Raw genomic sequence first — 18,760 nt, 5'->3', positions numbered from 1 at the left:
TTGTAAGAACAGTAAAGAACAAAGGGATATAAAACTTACGTCCGGATTAAAAAGTTAAATTAATCACTTACTTGCGATTAAAAGATAAAAAATTATAATCTCCACCTATTAACAAAATAATAATTTAACCAAACCACCCTTTTTCTAGAGTATACTGTCATGGATTTCGTTATCATCAATAATGATTGCATTATTCGGTGGACCAACCCTAATAGATTTTTTAGTTTGAACTTTCAACAATATAATGTTGCCAGTCTTACTCTTTTTCCTTTATTTTTCTTCTTTCTTTTTTCTCTCTTTATCCTAATTTTGAATTCGTAGATTCCCAATGAATCTTCACAACTTCCAATTTGGGTCTCATCTTCTTTATCTGATAATGTCTGCACCCTTGTTCCCTTCACCCAATCTTCTATGAAATAAAACTCATGCTCTTACATAATTTCCATTTTTCTTTTTGTTTTAAATATAGATATGATCTTCAAATTTCTATTGACATGTTTTTTTTTTTAGCAATTCCTACTTATTTTTTATTTTCTTCTTTAAAATCTTATCTCATTAATTCCATAAATATGTATTATAAAGTTTTGTTGTAAATGTAGAGCATGAGATATGGATGAGAAATAAAGTCATACACAGCTCTTGGAAGTACTAGACGTTGATAAACAATATTTGAGATTTCCGAAGAAAAAATTATATATTATATATTGTACCAAACTAGTATACATTTTGGAAACAATCGTTTAAAAAATACGAGGATAAGAAAAAAAAAACAATATGGATGATTTCAGTCGGGAAATAAGTACAACATAAATCCAACTTAGTTTCAATTAACTTTATTTTTCTGAAATTTTTTACTATATGTTTGAACACATCATATGAAATTTTAAAGGTTTAGAATATATTTAGTAACATCAAAAGTGATTTTAATGGATGAAAAGTACTTTGAAGCATTTTGTCAAAAAGCAGAAAATATTGAGCTTTTTCTTAATTAATTAACCTCTATTCTCAGTACTTAGATTTACAGTCTCGCTAATCTCCCTCTATCCATACATTTTTTTTCCTAATTTTTTTAATAGAAGTTCTATTACTCCAAACACACCCTAATAAACAAAGATATCATTTAGACACAAAAAGCACAATCAAATCAGATGAAGTCCAATACATAACATTGTCCCCATATGTGTTCTACAACATATAATTGCCAAATCATGTAATGAAAAAAAGAGTTTAGAATTCACATTTAATGATTAAAAGAAAAAAAATATATGAAACGCTTCAAATAAAGAATCTTTTACGGCTAATGGGTCCAAAGTAAACGAACATGATGATGATCTACACAGGCTTTGTCTCACTTCCTATCCTACAAAAAGAACACTGCCTGATTCTCCACCTTTGACCAGCAACAGTGATTTCCAGTTTGATTCGCATGCACAAAGAAACCAGACAACAAATTAGCAGACGTAAGGTTTGATTTTAAAACATGGGATTGGATTACCTTTCAATTAGCATGCTTTAGATTACGAAATTAGCAACAGTGCCATTAGATTAAGAAGCATATTAGTAAATGAGAAGAGGCAGCTGCTTGCCTTCTTTTACGGGTCATGTCCCCTTCCCCTTTTGTAATTATACTGAAAGACAAATAATAGTGACCAAAAGAAGAGCGAGACAGAGACCATAAGGGATACAGACATGGTACTTCTTTTGCTTTCACACCTTTTCATTAAGCCACAAGAGTTATAAATTCAAACCATTATACAATATCAAAATACCAACCAATGCGGCAATGCCTATCAGTAAAGTAGAAAATCAACTTTAATGAATAAATAAACCAGTCAAAATAGGTTATAAAAGGAAGAAGAAGATTGGAAAAGTTTCCATCGTTTTTAATTAATGAGGGCTTTCATCAAATATGTCAATATCACTGCTCTATCATTCAGCCATGTTCTGAAAATTTCAAGCTTGAAATGATATATATACATATATTGAGCAGCACAGAGAGTGTGTCCCTACTCACCAACTGCCCCAAGAAGAAGAGAGGCGTAGGCCACCATCCCCACCACTCCTAGAGCTGTCTGCTGTGAGCCCCTGTGGCCGTGGCTGATCCATCTGTTGGTATAGATTAGAGAGCAAAAATCAGAGTGAGGACTGTGATCTGTTTGTATAGATAATATAAATTATGGATAAAAGCTGTCATCAAGCATCTGGAGAATCGACCAGTACCAGTAGCAGTGCCACAGGAAGAGACCACAATTCTCTCAATCTCAGCAAACTCTCCCACAAGATCTCTAAGGCCACTTCTTCCCAGCTGAGAAAGCCCTGTTTTGAGGCTCCTCTTAATCAAAGTCATCCAAGATTTAACCATCCCCAAAACAGGCTTCAATCGGCATCGCCTCCTATTCAGGCGCAGCAGCAACAGAATCTTCAGGCGCAGCAGCACCAGCCACCGGTGTATAACATTAACAAGAATGACTTCCGAGATGTGGTTCAGAAGCTTACGGGCTCGCCGGCTCACGAGCGGTTCTCAAATCCTCCGCCTATTCACCCTCCTAAGCCCCAAAGCTCCCGCCTCCAACGAATCCGGCCTCCTCCTCTCGCGCATGTTATCAATCGTCCCCCTCCTTCTCTAAACAGCAACATGCCCCCTCCACCGCAGCTACCAAACAATCCTAATCTTAACAATTTCCACCCCTCGACCGCCGTGAATTTCGGCCTCGCCGGCCGGCCAGTGGCACCACCGCTTTCGCCTTTGCCTCCACTCCCCACCGTCCACGCGGCGGCCGAATCCCCCGTCTCTGCCTACATGCGTTGCATCCAGAATTCAAACCCCACCGCCGATTCAAATCCGCCGCCGCCTCAAGGATTTTCGCCCCTCGGCCCTCTGATCTCATCCTGCTGGAACAATTTCACTACACAGCAGCAGCAAGGTCCGATGCCTCCCCCGCCATTTCATCCACAGTTTCAAGTTCCACCATCATCCGCAACGGCATTTGGATGCTTGACCTCGCCAAGGTCCGCCGCCCACGCTGTGTTCTCCTCCACAAATCTGATATTTTCGCCATCGACAGGCCAATTAGGGTTTCCACAGTTGCCGCTCTCGCCTACCGTGCCCGCCACCGCGTCAAGCCCTAGATGGATCGGCGACTAGTCCCCTTCTGGCGGGACATTCAGTAAACGTTGTCGTTTTATCTAGCAGGAGCCTTGGAAAAGAAAGAGGGAAAATGCTATTATATATTATTATTTTATTATTCAGTGTAGAATTTAAACTGGGTAAGTTTATTTGAAATGAATACAATGAGCAATACCGTTAGTTTTCAATTTATTTTTAGAATAATTTTTATTTAGTTCGCAGCTTAATTTTGATTGCCACTGTTCGCTGTTAATTTGTTCCTTGTCGTTGCTGCCTTCTCGTCATGGCCCACCTCTACTCTCTTCGTCGCTGAAAACTCTTTGGCTGGCAACGAAGGACAACAATTGACAACGACCTCATGAATTAATCCCATTTTTCTCCTACAAACTTATAAATCTCAATTATGCGGTGGACCTCATACCATTTTAATAATTATTTTACAACTTTTTCTATTTCTCTTTCATCAATCAAAGATCTATAAATTTTTAATTAATTAGTGTAGATTTTTATTATTTCTTTTTTTATATGCTACTAATAAATTTTCTTCTAATAAAAATTTTACGATTTTATTATATAATATCACAAATTTTTATTTAATTTTTTAATTATACGTTATCATTGTTACCTAATATCAATAATTTTTTAAATATATAATTCATTATTATTAAATACTACAACAATAAAATTTAATTATCTTTTATGTTAAAAGATTGGTTGTTCTAATAAAAATTATTTTAGTTGATGTAATTTATTTTAACTATTTGTTAATATTAAATAAATTGTTACGATAAAAATATTTACTATCAATAAAATAATAATAGTTTTAAAAAGTCAGCACAATAACATATTTGTAATTAGCTAGCAATAAAGATTATATTAGTAATTATTATATATTTGGTTTCTATTTCGATTCCAGACAATTTTAATAAATAATATCAAAGAATTTCTAATTTCGATTCCAAAAAATTTCTCTTAGACAACATCAAATGAATAACATTTCCATTTTAATTGATTCTCATTCCGATTGATTTTGGTTCAAATTCCTTCTTATTTCAATTACTTGTAAGTAAACGAGGCATTAATTCACGAATCATTATAAAAAGGCAGAAACGGGGTGGTTTTTCATTGATCCACATTTTATGCTCATCCTAAGAATATCATAATTCATCTAACTTGACATCCATTACATTTTTTTGGGCTTTTGGAAAACTATAGTGATTTTAGGGGAAAAAAATGGAAAAATGAAGATTCCAAAACTATTTACAAAAAAATGGGTATTTTTTTTCCTTTGTTAAAAAGATGCAGTTGCTCAATGAATTCTCAGAATGATCCAAACGCAGTTTTGTTCTATTCCCTATTTATTTTCAGAGTGATGTAAAGACATATAGATAAAATAGAATACAACAATATCTAAAAGAAATCTATTTAGGAACATGAGTACATCATACTTTTGGCAACACTTGCATTAAAAGTGATAAATTAACACAAATAATACCTACCATACAAGCGTTTTTGTTCAAGTAAAAGCATCTTTATCTTATGTTTGGAGGGAAAAAAAATCATTTTCTTCTAGTGATAAAGTTGAGTTAGGGTGTACATTCTAAGTAAAGGGGAATAGAACAAATAAAAAGTAATCCTAACTTCTCCCCACAAAATGAATTACCTTCCGATTTCTATGTAAAAAGGAGGAAGGAGTTGGAATAAACTTGTTTAAAACCATTGAATAAACCCATTAATTTTACTAAAAAAAGAGAGAATAAACCCACTAATAATGGATCAATTGTCAAAATATATTTAATTGGAATCCCCTTTATTTATCGAGATCCTTGTGTTTAAAGAGAGGAACAAATTTTTATAGTTCATCAGTTTCCAAAGAGCGGCTAATGGAGGAAGATCTCGCCGTGCGAATCTCATTCTGTGAGTTACATTGCATCAACGTCCAAATTTAATTTTCAATTTTTTATTCCAATAAATTCAATCTTTAAAAAATTATGGAAAAAGATGTCAACTACCTCTGGCATTTAAGATCTTATTTCCTTGCATTTAATTTGACTTCTCCCGTTTAAAGTTTTTATTAATGGTTCAAATATTTACTTTGCTAAACCAAACGAAAACTTAATTCTCATACATTCCATGTCAAATGTAAACTAAACTACCTGCTCGAATTATCAACATAACGATCTTTACAATATTCTTAAAATTATAGGTGAAATAGTTACAAATTATCAACATAAGGGTCCTGTTGTATGTTTACATAGTGCAAAATGTTAGTGAAAATTAATTCAGGATTGAAAAATGAACCTTTTTTCTTCTGGGAATAAGATGCCCCGAGTTCTTTTGATGGAATAAGAAATTATGCACTACCAAACAGAAGCTTTCGGAATAATCATCATCTAATACGAGAACCACAAACACAATTTATTTTAAAGCAAAATAATCGTCAACGAAAAAAGTGGGTAGAGAGAACCCCATTCAACAAGCCATTAACTTGCCGACAAAATAGAAGTCAATGCTATCAACGTCGATAAGCATCAACTTGAAGACACAAAATGCTTTCTTGTAAATGCAAAACAAACAGTAACATGAAAATGAGAAGAAAACAAAGACTGATTTAGGATATATAATAATTAATGAGAAAAGGTAAACAAGGTTTTGTAGCTCGGGTCACAATCCGGCAACAAATGACATGAGAGCCTTAGAACTCGGGAGAGTACCAAATAAGCAACAACAAGCAAGCATCTTCTCCTATCAAAAACATATAAAGGAGAAGTTTAACCCTACTTGGGGAGCCACTAATCTCACTGCTTTTCATCCTCGCGCTTCGGAGGAGCTTCTTTAATCTCATCGGCACCGTCATCCTATAATGAAAATCATGAAAACAAATATTAGATCGTAAAAGGGTGTAATTCTAGTAAGCTTGGTGGGCTCTTAAAAACATAGAAATGGAAAGAAGAAAATAAATGTTCCATTCGGTACTTCATTTGAACAAATATTAGAAATTTACGACAGATGTTTCAGGCTAAAATTCTGTAATCTTCAGGGTCACCCATCGATTGGATTGTATGATAGATTCTAGTGATCAGCTATAATAGCTCTTCTAAATAGCTTCTTGGATAAATATGTTACTCTACATATGTTTTAAATTTGCAATAATGTTATCACTTGTACGACAGTTAATTAAAAAAAATTAAACCACTTCATAGTTGATTTAGATTTTTTCCAAATAAATCTTTAACAAATCCGAAGTGGGCTGGATTCAATTTCGGTACCTGCATATCGGAGGTCCAGAGGGTGAGGTTATCGCGAAGAAGTTGCATAATCAAAGTACTATCTTTGTAGGATTCCTCGCCAAGGGTATCTAACTCAGCGATAGCTTCATCAAAGGCCTGGTTTAAGCATGAAAACAACAGATGAATAAAATGGTAATCTGACATCAATTTATTAAAAGAAACTGTTACATAAGATTTATTAAAGCAGAGCATTCCAGTATTGGATTCTCGGTCAACAACCAAGCAACTATACGATGATTCCAATGCCAAAATTTTTCCCGAGCAGGCAAAAGATAACGTAAGGATAAATTTATACTAAACACAGATTCCATATATATATTGAAATGGTAGACTAACCTGTTTTGCAAGATTGCAGGCACGGTCAGGTGAATTCAAAATTTCATAGTAGAATACAGAGAAGTTAAGGGCCAATCCAAGTCGGATCGGATGTGTAGGAGGTAACTCAGCATTTGCAATATCCTGTAAAGCAGATTAAAAGTTCGTTCAATTTTTACTCGATAGAATAATGGACCTCCCAATTAAAAGAAGGGGCAACAATTTTACATAATCAAGACTTTAAATCAAGAAAACTAGAACAAAAATATAGAAAATCGAAAACACGATCACTATAATAATAAAACAGCAGGAAAATAAGACATAATTGCAGTAAAATAAATGGATCGGAATTCAAAGAAGCAAACCTGAGCGGCTTTGTAAGCAGTGAGGGTACTTTCGGCGGCCTCCTTCCTTTCGGCTCCGGTCTTGAATTCAGCGAGGTATCTGTGGTAATCGCCCTTCATTTTGAGGTAAAAGACCTTGGAATCTCCGGAGGCGGCAGAGGGAATGAGTCTGGAATCGAGGAGTTTGAGGATTCCATCACAGATATTGGAGAGCTCGGTCTCAATTTTGGATCTGTAGTCACGGATCACAGAGACATGGTCGTCGTTGCCTCGGCTCTCCTCCTTCTGCTCGATGGAGGAAATGATTCGCCAGGAAGCCCTGCGAGCACCGATGACGTTCTTGTAGGCGACGGAAAGGAGATTTCTCTCCTCAACGGTGAGCTCCTCTTTGTCGATGGAAGCGGAAACCTTCTCCATAAACTCGACCATCTCTTCGTAGCGCTCGGCCTGCTCGGCAAGCTTCGCCATGTAAACATTTTCCTCACGAAGCGAGGGGGCGGCAGCCATTGGAGAATAGATCTGAGGTTTGGTGATCTGGGATCAAGTGTGAAAGGGGAAATGGGAAGGAGAGGAGAGGAAGACGGAGAGTGGAAGAGGTGGGCTTATGAGGGCCGGATGCGAACCCTTTTTCGGGAGTAGTGGACCGATAATTGCGGTTCAGATGGAGAGAGATTTGAGGGATGCAACCTCAGCCGTTGGATCCCACAATTCTGTCTGTATATATAATAAATAAATTCAAATATTATTTTAAAAGAAAAAAGAAAAAACCGTTTTTGTTTTTGGCAGCTGGCAAGGGATTTTTTTTATTTTATTTATTTAATTTGTATGACTAAAAAAAGAAGCGTTCTTCTTGAATTAAAGGGCCAAGCAAGGGCAGGAAAGGGAGGGCATTCTCTGTTGACTCGACCCAACTCTTTACCTTTTTTTTTTTTTTTCCTTTTTCTTTAAGAATTATTTTTATATTTATTTTTAGTTCTAAAATTTAAATGGTAGCTCATCCAACAGTTGGGATTCCTCCAATTGCATGCTGTTTCTTTAGTTTAGGTCAAATTGCTAATAAATTGAGTTTGTTTGGTTCATGTGTTAGACTTTTTTTTTGTTTTTTAGTTCTAACAAATGGAGGGCGGAGAATACACCATCGCCTACTCAAATTGACATGTATTGGACATTAAACAAAGTTATGTAGGCCTATGGGATATATGAGTTTAAATCTCCTATGTCAATAGGAGTAAATACCCATCATCACTCAATTATGTTCATGTTGACTTTTGTAATGTGTATTAATATATACAAATCATAATATTTCAAAAAATATATATATATCATAAACTCGCTTTATTAAAAAAAAATCATGAAACAAATTCAAATTTCTATAATATTTTCATTCCTGTGATATCCAAACATATATTATATAGTCATGTAGCTTTCCAACTTCGTTCTTTGGTCTAATAAAAATTGCGGGCCAAAGCAGACATATGACATATACCTCAAACCCATAGGTTGTGAGTTCAAATCCCCTTCTCAATATGTTGTACTAAAAAAATAATAAATAAAAAATAAAAATTGTGGGCAAAATTTTCCAAGTAATAAGTGACAAATTGGATGATTTGAAGTTAATTTGTTGGTGTATGATTTTCAAAACATAGTGATTTTTTTAGTACAACTTATTGGGGAGGGAATTCGATCTTTCAACCACTTGATTGGAAGTATATGTCAATTAAAGCTGAATTATGCTCGCATTGACTTCAAAACATAGTGATTAGTTAATTAGAATACTTCTTAAATGATGCAATTATAAAAGTAGTGTGAAACAACAGGGCATATATATCATTCCACTTATATTAATTGTTAATTAGTCATTTTTTTTAGTACAACAATTTGAAGTCATGGGAGATCGAACTTCCAACTATGAAGGAAGAAGTACATAAATACATGTCAATTAACGTTGAACTATTTATATTATAATTAATTGATAATTAGTAATTGATTATTATGAAAAAGTCAATAGTAATGGTTTGATCAAGATCTAAAGTGTAACTCACTAGTTTGTACCTTTATGTCAATGAAGTAAATCAACAGTTTATGTAAATTATCTGGAACCAGATTGAAGAACTTTTAATTTGACGGTTCGACTGGTCCTAAAAAATAATCGAGGGATCTGGCTAGCTCAAGGGTGTCCTTGGGGCTCAGCCTAAGGACTAGTCGACCCGAGGGTCTTAGCCCCATGGTTCAGTCCAAGAAGTTACCCTCAAGCTCAATCCATTGATTTGCCATCTTTATCATGCAACTCATGCACACAACTCATAAACCTATGCCTGAGAGCTCGACCTTCTAAAACATTTTTAAGTTCATGGGATTTATTTGATTTAGATTGGTTTACTAAAATGTCATGTAGTTAGTCGTCAATCGGGACTTTATTTCACCCATGACAATATATAATTCATCAAATTAAAAAATTAAAAAATGTACTTGATAATAGATATTCAATATATAAATTAAATTTATCCAATGGACCTGCTTAAACTTTAGATTTCATGTTAATTTGTAAACTGATGGTTTAAATTCAAATTATTCCACAAGTCACTCAATCAAATAAAGTTAGAAGTCTTTCCAATCTAAAATTCAATCATATCATTAAAATGAAAAAGAAAGATGAGCATATATAAGGCAAGGAATAGAAAAAGAAAAATTGGCATAAAAAGAGGAAAAGTCAAAAAGCTTAGGATACAATAGGAAAGACTTCGATTGCAGTTTTGTTTAGGACATGAGGGTGGGAATTTGAATTAACGACTTTCTCATCATATTACCTTAATTATCAAGTTGAATTATGGTTAGATTGACACAATTGCAACTAATTAGATTATTATGTCTAGTATCGAATATGGATGCTTCAAATTCGACTTGGAAAGTAGAGGACTATTATTTGTAAAATTCACATCTCAAAACCACCAAAAATATAATGAAAAAAAAAAGAATGTTAGCTTGGTTATCTAAATAAGAGAGGGAGATTTTTCCAAGGGTAAAAAATAGAATTCTCCCATAATAATAGGATGATGATAGGATATTAAATTTTAGGGAGATGAATTTGTAGTTTGAATTCATTTCCTTATAAATTTTTATTGTTCTTATGGATTCTTGAGCACTAGGTCAATATAATGGTTGTCCCTAAAATTATTAAAAAAATAATTATTTGGTCTTTGAATTTTTTAAGAATAATAATTTTGATGGTTACTATATTATTTTGCCACTTTTTTTAGTACAACATGTGAGGATGTGGATCGAACTCACAATCTTTGGTTGGAGGTATATGTCAATTATCGTTGAGTTATGCTCGCTTTGACAGTTTGTCATCTAATGTCTACTAATCCAACATTCATTATATGTATTTGGTAAATATTCTCATCCAGTACCCTTTATACACGTACTCGAAGTCACTTTGTAAATACAAAATTGATTATCTTTTAAAAATTTAGTAATTAAAATATATATTTTAAAAGTTAGTAGACCAAAATATAACCCACTTAAAATTTAGACACCAAAATAAAATAATCTTAAAATTAATCTAGGAAAAATTTAAAACCATAAATATATTTCAAACACATTTTTCACTGTGTAATTTTTATTTGTATGTTATGATAGTGGACGGATATTTCGAATCCAAATTTGAGATGATCTTACATTTTTATAAGTTTAGGATTTACTTGCTACCCTAATGAAAAAGTATTTATAAAAAAGAGGGATATTTTCAATTTGTGGGGATCCATCTTCGTAATTTCCGATGTGCTGCTGTGACTGTTTTGTAATGCTAAAAAAACACACCTCCACGGTATCTCTTGTCGTGGTGCCTCTGCTTCCTTCCACAACTTGTTTGCTATCCTTTTCCTCTTTTATGCAGTTCCCTAACACTGCCATTTGCCAATATTTTGTTTCACTAATTTTTTTAATCCCAAAACCGTTCACTATTTTATCTAGTATTTATCTCTGTTTCTTTTTTCTTTACTTTATTTTTATCGATGCATAAGAGTTAGTGATTCGAAATAGGTATCTATTAATCAGTTAAACTAAACTAAGCTTAAGTTGACCGTATTTATCTTTATTTTTACAAAGTATTTGATAATTATTATTTAAAAAATTAAAGTTCGTGAACTTCCACCAACGTGTTTCTTTATTTTGTTACATAAAACTAATTAAATTTTGTTACATAAAACTAATTAATTCCTTACACTCTAACTACCATATGATTCTTTCGCGGTTTCTTTCCCACTTTTCTTACTTTATAATATTTATAATTTGGTTCCTGTGAGCGGGTTGGATTGTAGTTGTCTCTGGAGAATCAATATTCTTCCATCTCGTATGAACATTCTTGAACTCCGTTCTTCTTATTGTATTCCATCAAGAAGTCACCAACCCAAGCATTGAGAAATATATAAGTCAAATCAATGAAATTGTTGATAAACTTATTATTATTATTGCGATTTGCCTCGGAGATTTTCATGTTATACTCAAGGCTGAAGAAAAATATATTGCATCACCTACCAAAACTTATGATTGTCTTCCTACTACTAGAATTGTGGAAATGCAAATTTCAGAGGATATTTTGGCAATTAAAGTAGTGTGGTGTGGGCTCTATCACTTTTATCAAATGACATGGCCAACGACTTTATGGATACATAACTGGTATATATAGTTCAAGGTACTATTGATAAGATTGTTTGACTATTTATGAAACTTCCAAACTACAAACGTTTTTTTTATATATTTAAAGCAGTAGTTTGTTTAATTTGAAGATACTTGATATCATATTCTATATTTCAATTAACACAAAAAAATTATTGAAATGTTATTTATTGAACACGACACAGTTATCATCCAACATTTTGTATTCACGATTTTTGTAAAAAAAATAATGTAATTTGTGTGACAAGTTTATATGTTTAAACTTTGTCCAATTTAATATGTAATTGAATATTGATAACAAGGAAAGCCACATAATTAACCCAAAATCTACCCAATGGACAATAACATTTCACTTGAATTATATTATACACACCAAATTATTTGAAAAATTCAAAGGTGCATTATATTTATAATTTCCATTTGGGGTTAATCATGAAGCTGGGAAGTATACAGAGATGAGGTAATTTGGGGACATAAAATCAAAGATAATCACTTGGGAAGGAAGAAAATTCCAGGTTTTTAAGATGGCTGGTGCATTGACTTAGAAGAAATGGCATCCATTCGATTATGTAGTGTTTCCATTAGAATTAGCCCACCGTAATATGGCTTAGCCAAATAAGAATCCAGACCCAGCCCCAGGTTTAGTTGACATGTTTTCTAGTCTGCCATTTTCTCTCTCTTCTTCTCTCCTCTCTATTTAATGATATGATAATTGATGGGCAAATATATCAAACAAAGTTCATCAATCATGGCAAAGAATAAAGTGCAATTGCTGTATGATGTCTGCAATGAAATTTTTTCTCATAGACAGCTTCCCACTTTTCAACAGTTACACTGCCTCAAAACCCATCTCGGTACAAGTCTTCTTTTTCTTGTTCTTTTTTGGTTGTAAAAACCCAATAATTAACCCTAATAATTGGACGATGCAGACGAAATTAAAGCTGTAGATGTTGGAATTGATGAGTTTGGGGAGGCTGCTGGATCTTCGATTTTGAGCCCCACGGGGCTGATTTATGCCAAAGGAGTTTCTGAATTAACTTACATCCATATCCACGAATGCGACTACTTCTCTGTCAGTTAATTAAATCAATTGCATTATTATTTTCTCTTCAGAGTGAAATTTTGAAGAAATGTTTCAGATTGTTTGTTGGTTGTGTGCAGATTGGAATATTTTGTTTCCCTATAGGCGGCGCGCTGCCCCTCCACGACCATCCGGGGATGACGGTTATTAGCAAGCTTCTGTACGGCTCCGTCGACGTCAAAGCGTACGATTGGGTAAAAGTTCACGGCTCAGCTTCTGCTTGCGCTTGCCCAACGTGTAAGAATTTTACAATTTAATTACCAACCAGTACATAAATATATTTTTGAGATGGTTTTGGTGGTTGGCGGTGCATGCAGTTGGGTTGGGAAGGAAGGTGATTGAGAGAGTGAGGAGCGCGCCATGTGAAGCGACGGTGCTGTTTCCGAGAAGTGGAGGCAACATTCATTCCTTTACGGCGCTTTCGCAGTGTGCCATTTTGGATGTCTTGTCTCCGCCGTACTCCCAACAGCTTGGTAGACCTTCAACTTATTTCTCTGACTTCCCCATTCCCTCTCTTCCGGGTAATTCCTGACCTATGCTCCAAATTTACTATTTGAGTCTATGGTAATTAATTTTGATTGAATTTGGTTCAGGTTACTCTATGCCAGAGGAGATAAATCAGCCAGATGATTTAGTGGTGGCAGGCGCACCCTATCTTGGCTCTCCAATACTAAAAAAAGGTGACCGAGCTTATACATATCATCAGTATTTTTAGATTACATTGCAAGTAAAGTGAAGTGGTTTGGTATTGTATTTGTGGATATACAACCAAAATCCCTTTCCTATTTCGGTACTACGGAGAAGTTAGGTGGGTGGGGTGATTATAACATATAAAATGTTTGTTGGAATTAGTATTGTGAAACAATATTAGACAAGAAGTGCCTTGTATTAGCACGATGCACGAGCACAAAATATTTGTAAGATATCCCACATCTGACCAGTGCAACTTCGATCTAGCGAGATTTTTTTTTTCTTTTTGAGTATGACATCTAGGGGTGGGAGATCGAACTCACAATTTTTTGATTGGAGATATATGTCAATTACCGCTGAGTTATGTTCATTTTGACGATTTAGCGAGATTTACATGTTTTGTTTCATCAAGCAATTACCCTAGTACTCAACATTCTTGACATAATAAACCTATAACGGAAGAAAAATCTATAAAAAAATTATTGAAAATGTCCCATTGATAATATATTTACTTTGTAGAGTAGGCGGATTCTCAATTTAAACTTTGACTCTTTTTCTGCTTATTAGTAAATTTAATAACTTAAACATATGCATAGTTCTTTCACTCATAAAACCATCCTCGCAACAACACTCTCTTGATACTTTCCAACAATTACTTAATATTTTTTATGGTAGCATTTAAACTCCATGATATATTAACTATCATTACATTATATCTTCTACAAGATGAATAGCCAGAGACAATTTGAAAAATCCTACTAATTTCAAATCATCACATAGAGTATGTCCCGTGCATTTGACTCTAACAAGCGCTAGTAAAATTTAGAGTCTAAAACATTATATCAAATCACATGAGAAGTATACAAAATTATTCAACTTGTCATCGTATACAATATCTTGTCATTGTTTTGCCAAGTTGAAGCACGTACTTCAACTTCAAATTCTTAAAATAGAAATAAAAATATCATGCATATATAGGAAGCACTTTAGCCATTGATTAGAAACAATAATGATCGTGTTAATTAGAAACAATGACAAAGTTCTTACAATCACCCAGACATTGTTTTACTTGTTTAAACAAGCACCTCTATAAAAAAAAATTGTTACCTAAACCAACTACAGAAAAGTCAAGATGAATATTTGATCATTTGCATATAATGTATAACTGCATAAATAGAGTGTTAGCATACTTATTCAAGAATATTTTATCCATACAAATAACAGGTTAACAATACTTCCAACCAGCTATATAAGTAATACTAACAAGAAAAAATATTTTAAAATTCAATTTTAAAAATAACGTGAATGAACTTAGGGGCATAGGTTATAATATACCTGGTCTAATTTAATATAAAATACAATAGAATAATATTTTCGTACCTGGAATTTTTTCCACATATGTCGAAAGAATACAAGTCTTTTGGTGATCCCTAATTTCTTTGATTGCAGCTTCTCTTGCCGACTGATATTTAGATAGTGCTGTAAATAAATATATGATATAATATGGTTGATCAAATCATGTAAATCAATAAGATAAATCAACACATACATGTTGCATGTATATGAGAGATATATCAAAATCAGATAATCATATAATAAGTATATATTAGATGGCGAAAGCGAGCATAGCTTAGTGATAATTGGTATATACCTCAATAATAAGGTAGATCAATACATACATATTGCATGTATATAAAAGATGTATTAGAAACATATATCATATCAGACTTTGTTTTTGGGCTTTACGGTATATTTGAAACTTTATTATTTAAGCATTCGATTTAATTTTTTTTTACTATTTTTGCAAAACTTAAATGTATATGCTAAATGTGCTATTTTTCTAAAATTTTTTGCCATAATTGTAAGTGCCCATTTTTATTTTATGTGATAACCATATAATTGATAGTTGACTCAAATATTAATTAACGGTAATTATATCAATATATAATTAAACTTTATGCATATATTTTTAAATTAATTGAACTTTAAACTTTATATTCTTGAACTATAAACTCAGTGATATTCAAACTATTTATTAAGCTATTTTTAATTTTTTCCCTTTACTTTTGTAATTAAAATTTAAAGAAAATAATTTAAAAAAAAAAAGAGTTTTGATGGACTGGGCTTAGTAGATTTCTGGGTCTTGGGCTGGGTAGTCCAGAATTAAATAGATTGGGCCCGCTGATTTACAGCATATATATACTGCCAACAGGCAAAGGTTTTAAAACCCTAACCTGGCTTGCTGCTTTATTCGTCTCTCGTCTGCGGCCGCCTCTGCCTCTGCCTCTACTACAATCTCAGCGCTTGAAGATGAAGGTTCGGCTCTTAGATGTCTCTCTTTCATGGCTACTTTCTCTATTTTGCTGCAACTCTAATTCTGAGTTCTCGTATTTGCAGTTTAATATCGCGAATCCGACTACTGGATGCCAGAAGAAGCTCGAAATCGACGATGACCAGAAGCTGTTAGCTTTCACATTCCCTTATTCTTCACTATATTATTTTAATCACGAATGTTTGTTCCGTGTGGATGAATTGTCATTTCCACCTTCTTTCAAATGTTCATGTTGTTAACCTTACATAAATACATAGGATTTGTCTTTGGGGAGTTTATATTTGCTGGTTAATATGCTTAATGGGGAAAAATTGAATGTTGTCAAGTACGTATTCGGATTTCTTCGACCGAAGTTTACTGAAGCATGAAATAATATGCTGAGTTCTTGATTCCAAATAATAATCTTGTCTGGAACTAGGGCTTTTGAGCTGTCAAATTAATATAATGGCTCCCATTTTATCGTTAGGGTAGTGTTGAGATAATTAATTCAAATATGTTTATAGTTTAAACTGTAGAGTTAATGTTCGGCACGATTTCTTGAAGGCTTCAAATAGCTTATATATTGTTATCGCTGGAAATGTATCTGCAGTGATGTCATTGGTAGTTGTGGATGCATAGCTTGTTTGTGTATTCCTTCCCCCTTTTTAGCTATTTCATTTTTTGTCTGTAAAATTGTCATCATTTTACTCTAGTTTTAATGTCTTTTCGGACTGAAATTATTCCTTGTCTTTGTTTAGCCGTGCTTTCTTTGACAAGAGGATCTCTCAGGAGGTCAGTGGAGATTCCCTTGGAGAGGTACGTGTGCCCCTGTCATCCAATAAATGAAATCTTAGTTCTTAGTTGCTGTGACTGAGTTTATTAATTGAAGATTTTTATATTTTCAGGAATTCAAGGGCTACGTTTTCAAGATTATGGGAGGATGTGACAAGCAGGGATTCCCAATGAAACAGGGAGTTTTGACCCCTGGCCGTGTTCGTCTCTTACTTCACAGAGGTTTGTGGAACTGTTTATGCTAGTGTATGGTTAAGTCATATAATCAAATATATGGTGAATATTATTTGTTTTCAATCATTTAGCACTATCTATAATAATATAAGGAGCTATTTAACTTGTGGCCAGGTACCCCTTGTTTCCGTGGTTATGGAAGGCGTAACGGTGAACGCAGGAGGAAGTCTGTGCGTGGATGCATTGTCAGCCCAGACCTTTCTGTCCTGAATCTGGTGATTGTGAAGAAGGGTGACAATGATCTTCCTGGTTTGACAGATACCGAGAAACCAAGAATGAGGGGTCCCAAGAGGGCATCCAAGATCCGCAAACTTTTCAATCTCTCAAAGGAGGATGATGTTCGAAAGTATGTTAACACATACCGTAGAACATTCACCACCAAAGCTGGTATGGTTTACTTTCTTTTTGCCTGTCCTTATATTCATTTTTTTCTGCCACCCAAGTTTTATAGCTTTCTTTTATTTAGAGGGGAAAATCAGAAGGGTGGTTTGTGTTTTAAACTTTAAGTACAGGCGAGGTTAAGTGTTTTCTTCAAAAATGGATAGATAGTAGGATAAAACATATCTATAATAAACTATTATCTGTATAGTTTCGAAGGCTCCAACGTTTCTGGATAAACCTCTATCTGACAATGTAATCATTGTCATTCAATTTGGCCTGTCACCCATCCAGATGGATTAGTCCTCCCCTCATTTTGGTGATTAGTAGAAATTTACCTCTACAAATTGTTTTTTCAGTTCCATGCATTCTGGAACCGGGTTTTTGTGATGGTTTATTTGATTTGCAGGGAAAAAGGTTAGCAAAGCCCCCAAGATTCAGAGATTGGTCACCCCACTGACCCTGCAGAGGAAGCGAGGAAGAATTGCTGAGAAGAAGAAGAGAATTGCAAAGGCCAAGTCTGAGGCCGCCGAGTACCAGAAGCTGCTGGCCTCTAGGTTGAAGGAGCAAAGAGAACGCCGTAGCGAGAGTTTGGCCAAGAAGAGGTCCAGGCTCTCTGCTGCTTCTAAGCCATCTGTTGCTGCTTAGTTTTTTTGCGTTATTTATGTGTCAGCGTTCTGTTATCTTTTATATTTGCCATGTTTTGATTTTAAAAGGATGTACTACTTTTTGCGGCTCTGCTTATATGGCGACATGACTTTTGGAATGCTTTGTTTTTTCGGTTCCTAATTGACGATCATTTCTTCACATAGTTTATTTTATGATAGTCGAGATGAATTTTGAAAATACAGCGTGGTAAGCAGACTAATTCTCATTTGTTCTTCAATTTCTGTGGATGTGTTTATGGTTAGTATAAGTAGAGAGTAAAACTACAAGTTGGTATGGTTTAGGTTATTAATTTTTATTTTATTTATGGATTATATGAGTTTGAGTTTATGAAAATTGACTTGTATGCTTTATAGTATAATTTAAAGTATAAATTCAGTTTCTAATAATTCATTTTTGGTTAAAAGAAACCACTTGATCCCTATTTCGTTGAAGCATTCTAAACAGGTTTTTCCCGATCATTTCAAATTTTGAAGTTTTAATTTTTTTAATTTTTTTTAACATATGGAGTTTGAGAGATGATCTTTTAGTTGGAGTGCCTTTATGGTTTTCAGTTGCGGTGACTCATTGATTGATGCAAATCTTTACAACGTTCACAGTGGCGAGTCTTATGATTATAACACTGCACTGGTTTCTAAGAATCGGCTGTTTGGTTATTCTAAGTTGCTTCGTCATCTATTACTTTCATCACTATCCATTGTCAAATACCCTTCAAGATCTCTTACTATACAGCTGATTGGATTTACCATATTCAGAATAATAGCGAGGGAGGCGAGGAAAAGAAATAAGATCGAGAGGGTGAAAGAGGTCATTTACCATTTCATTATTCATATATTAATTATAATGCAATTATGT

General features: G+C 33.9%; 4 protein-coding genes across 4 annotated transcripts; 3 read left to right on the top strand and 1 right to left on the bottom strand.

The window, feature by feature from the left end:
* The first annotated feature begins 1,897 nt into the window (after positions 1 to 1,897).
* Positions 1,898 to 3,315, top strand: LOC111004920 (VQ motif-containing protein 9). The gene has a single exon (XM_022276196.2). It carries the CDS (start codon positions 2,177 to 2,179, stop codon positions 3,143 to 3,145), a length of 969 nt encoding a protein of 322 aa, XP_022131888.1. The 5' UTR covers positions 1,898 to 2,176; the 3' UTR covers positions 3,146 to 3,315.
* Positions 3,316 to 5,716: 2,401 nt separating this feature from the next.
* Positions 5,717 to 7,689, bottom strand: LOC111004919 (14-3-3-like protein). Its single transcript, XM_022276195.2, has 4 exons — positions 7,098 to 7,689; positions 6,754 to 6,876; positions 6,397 to 6,513; positions 5,717 to 5,985 (listed from the first exon to the last, which is right to left on the bottom strand). Exons 1-4 carry the CDS (start codon positions 7,581 to 7,583, stop codon positions 5,926 to 5,928), a joined length of 786 nt encoding a protein of 261 aa, XP_022131887.1. The 5' UTR covers positions 7,584 to 7,689; the 3' UTR covers positions 5,717 to 5,925.
* A 4,709-nt stretch (positions 7,690 to 12,398) lies between these two features.
* On the top strand, positions 12,399 to 13,771 carry LOC148209372 (plant cysteine oxidase 4-like). Its single transcript, XM_088128165.1, has 5 exons — positions 12,399 to 12,607; positions 12,683 to 12,825; positions 12,915 to 13,071; positions 13,152 to 13,355; positions 13,428 to 13,771. Exons 1-5 carry the CDS (start codon positions 12,469 to 12,471, stop codon positions 13,547 to 13,549), a joined length of 765 nt encoding a protein of 254 aa, XP_087984291.1. The 5' UTR covers positions 12,399 to 12,468; the 3' UTR covers positions 13,550 to 13,771.
* Positions 13,772 to 15,707: 1,936 nt separating this feature from the next.
* On the top strand, positions 15,708 to 18,046 carry LOC111004918 (small ribosomal subunit protein eS6). The gene is made up of 6 exons (XM_022276194.2): positions 15,708 to 15,840; positions 15,922 to 15,986; positions 16,594 to 16,651; positions 16,741 to 16,849; positions 16,976 to 17,248; positions 17,649 to 18,046. Exons 1-6 carry the CDS (start codon positions 15,835 to 15,837, stop codon positions 17,885 to 17,887), a joined length of 750 nt encoding a protein of 249 aa, XP_022131886.1. The 5' UTR covers positions 15,708 to 15,834; the 3' UTR covers positions 17,888 to 18,046.
* Positions 18,047 to 18,760: the final 714 nt, after the last annotated feature.

This window comes from Momordica charantia (genome assembly GCF_013281855.1).
Source record: "Momordica charantia cultivar OHB3-1 chromosome 8 unlocalized genomic scaffold, Mcharantia_2.0 BLBB01000008.1, whole genome shotgun sequence".
Lineage (NCBI taxonomy): Eukaryota > Viridiplantae > Streptophyta > Magnoliopsida > Cucurbitales > Cucurbitaceae > Momordica > Momordica charantia.
This window is presented reverse-complemented; position numbering and strand designations above follow the sequence as displayed.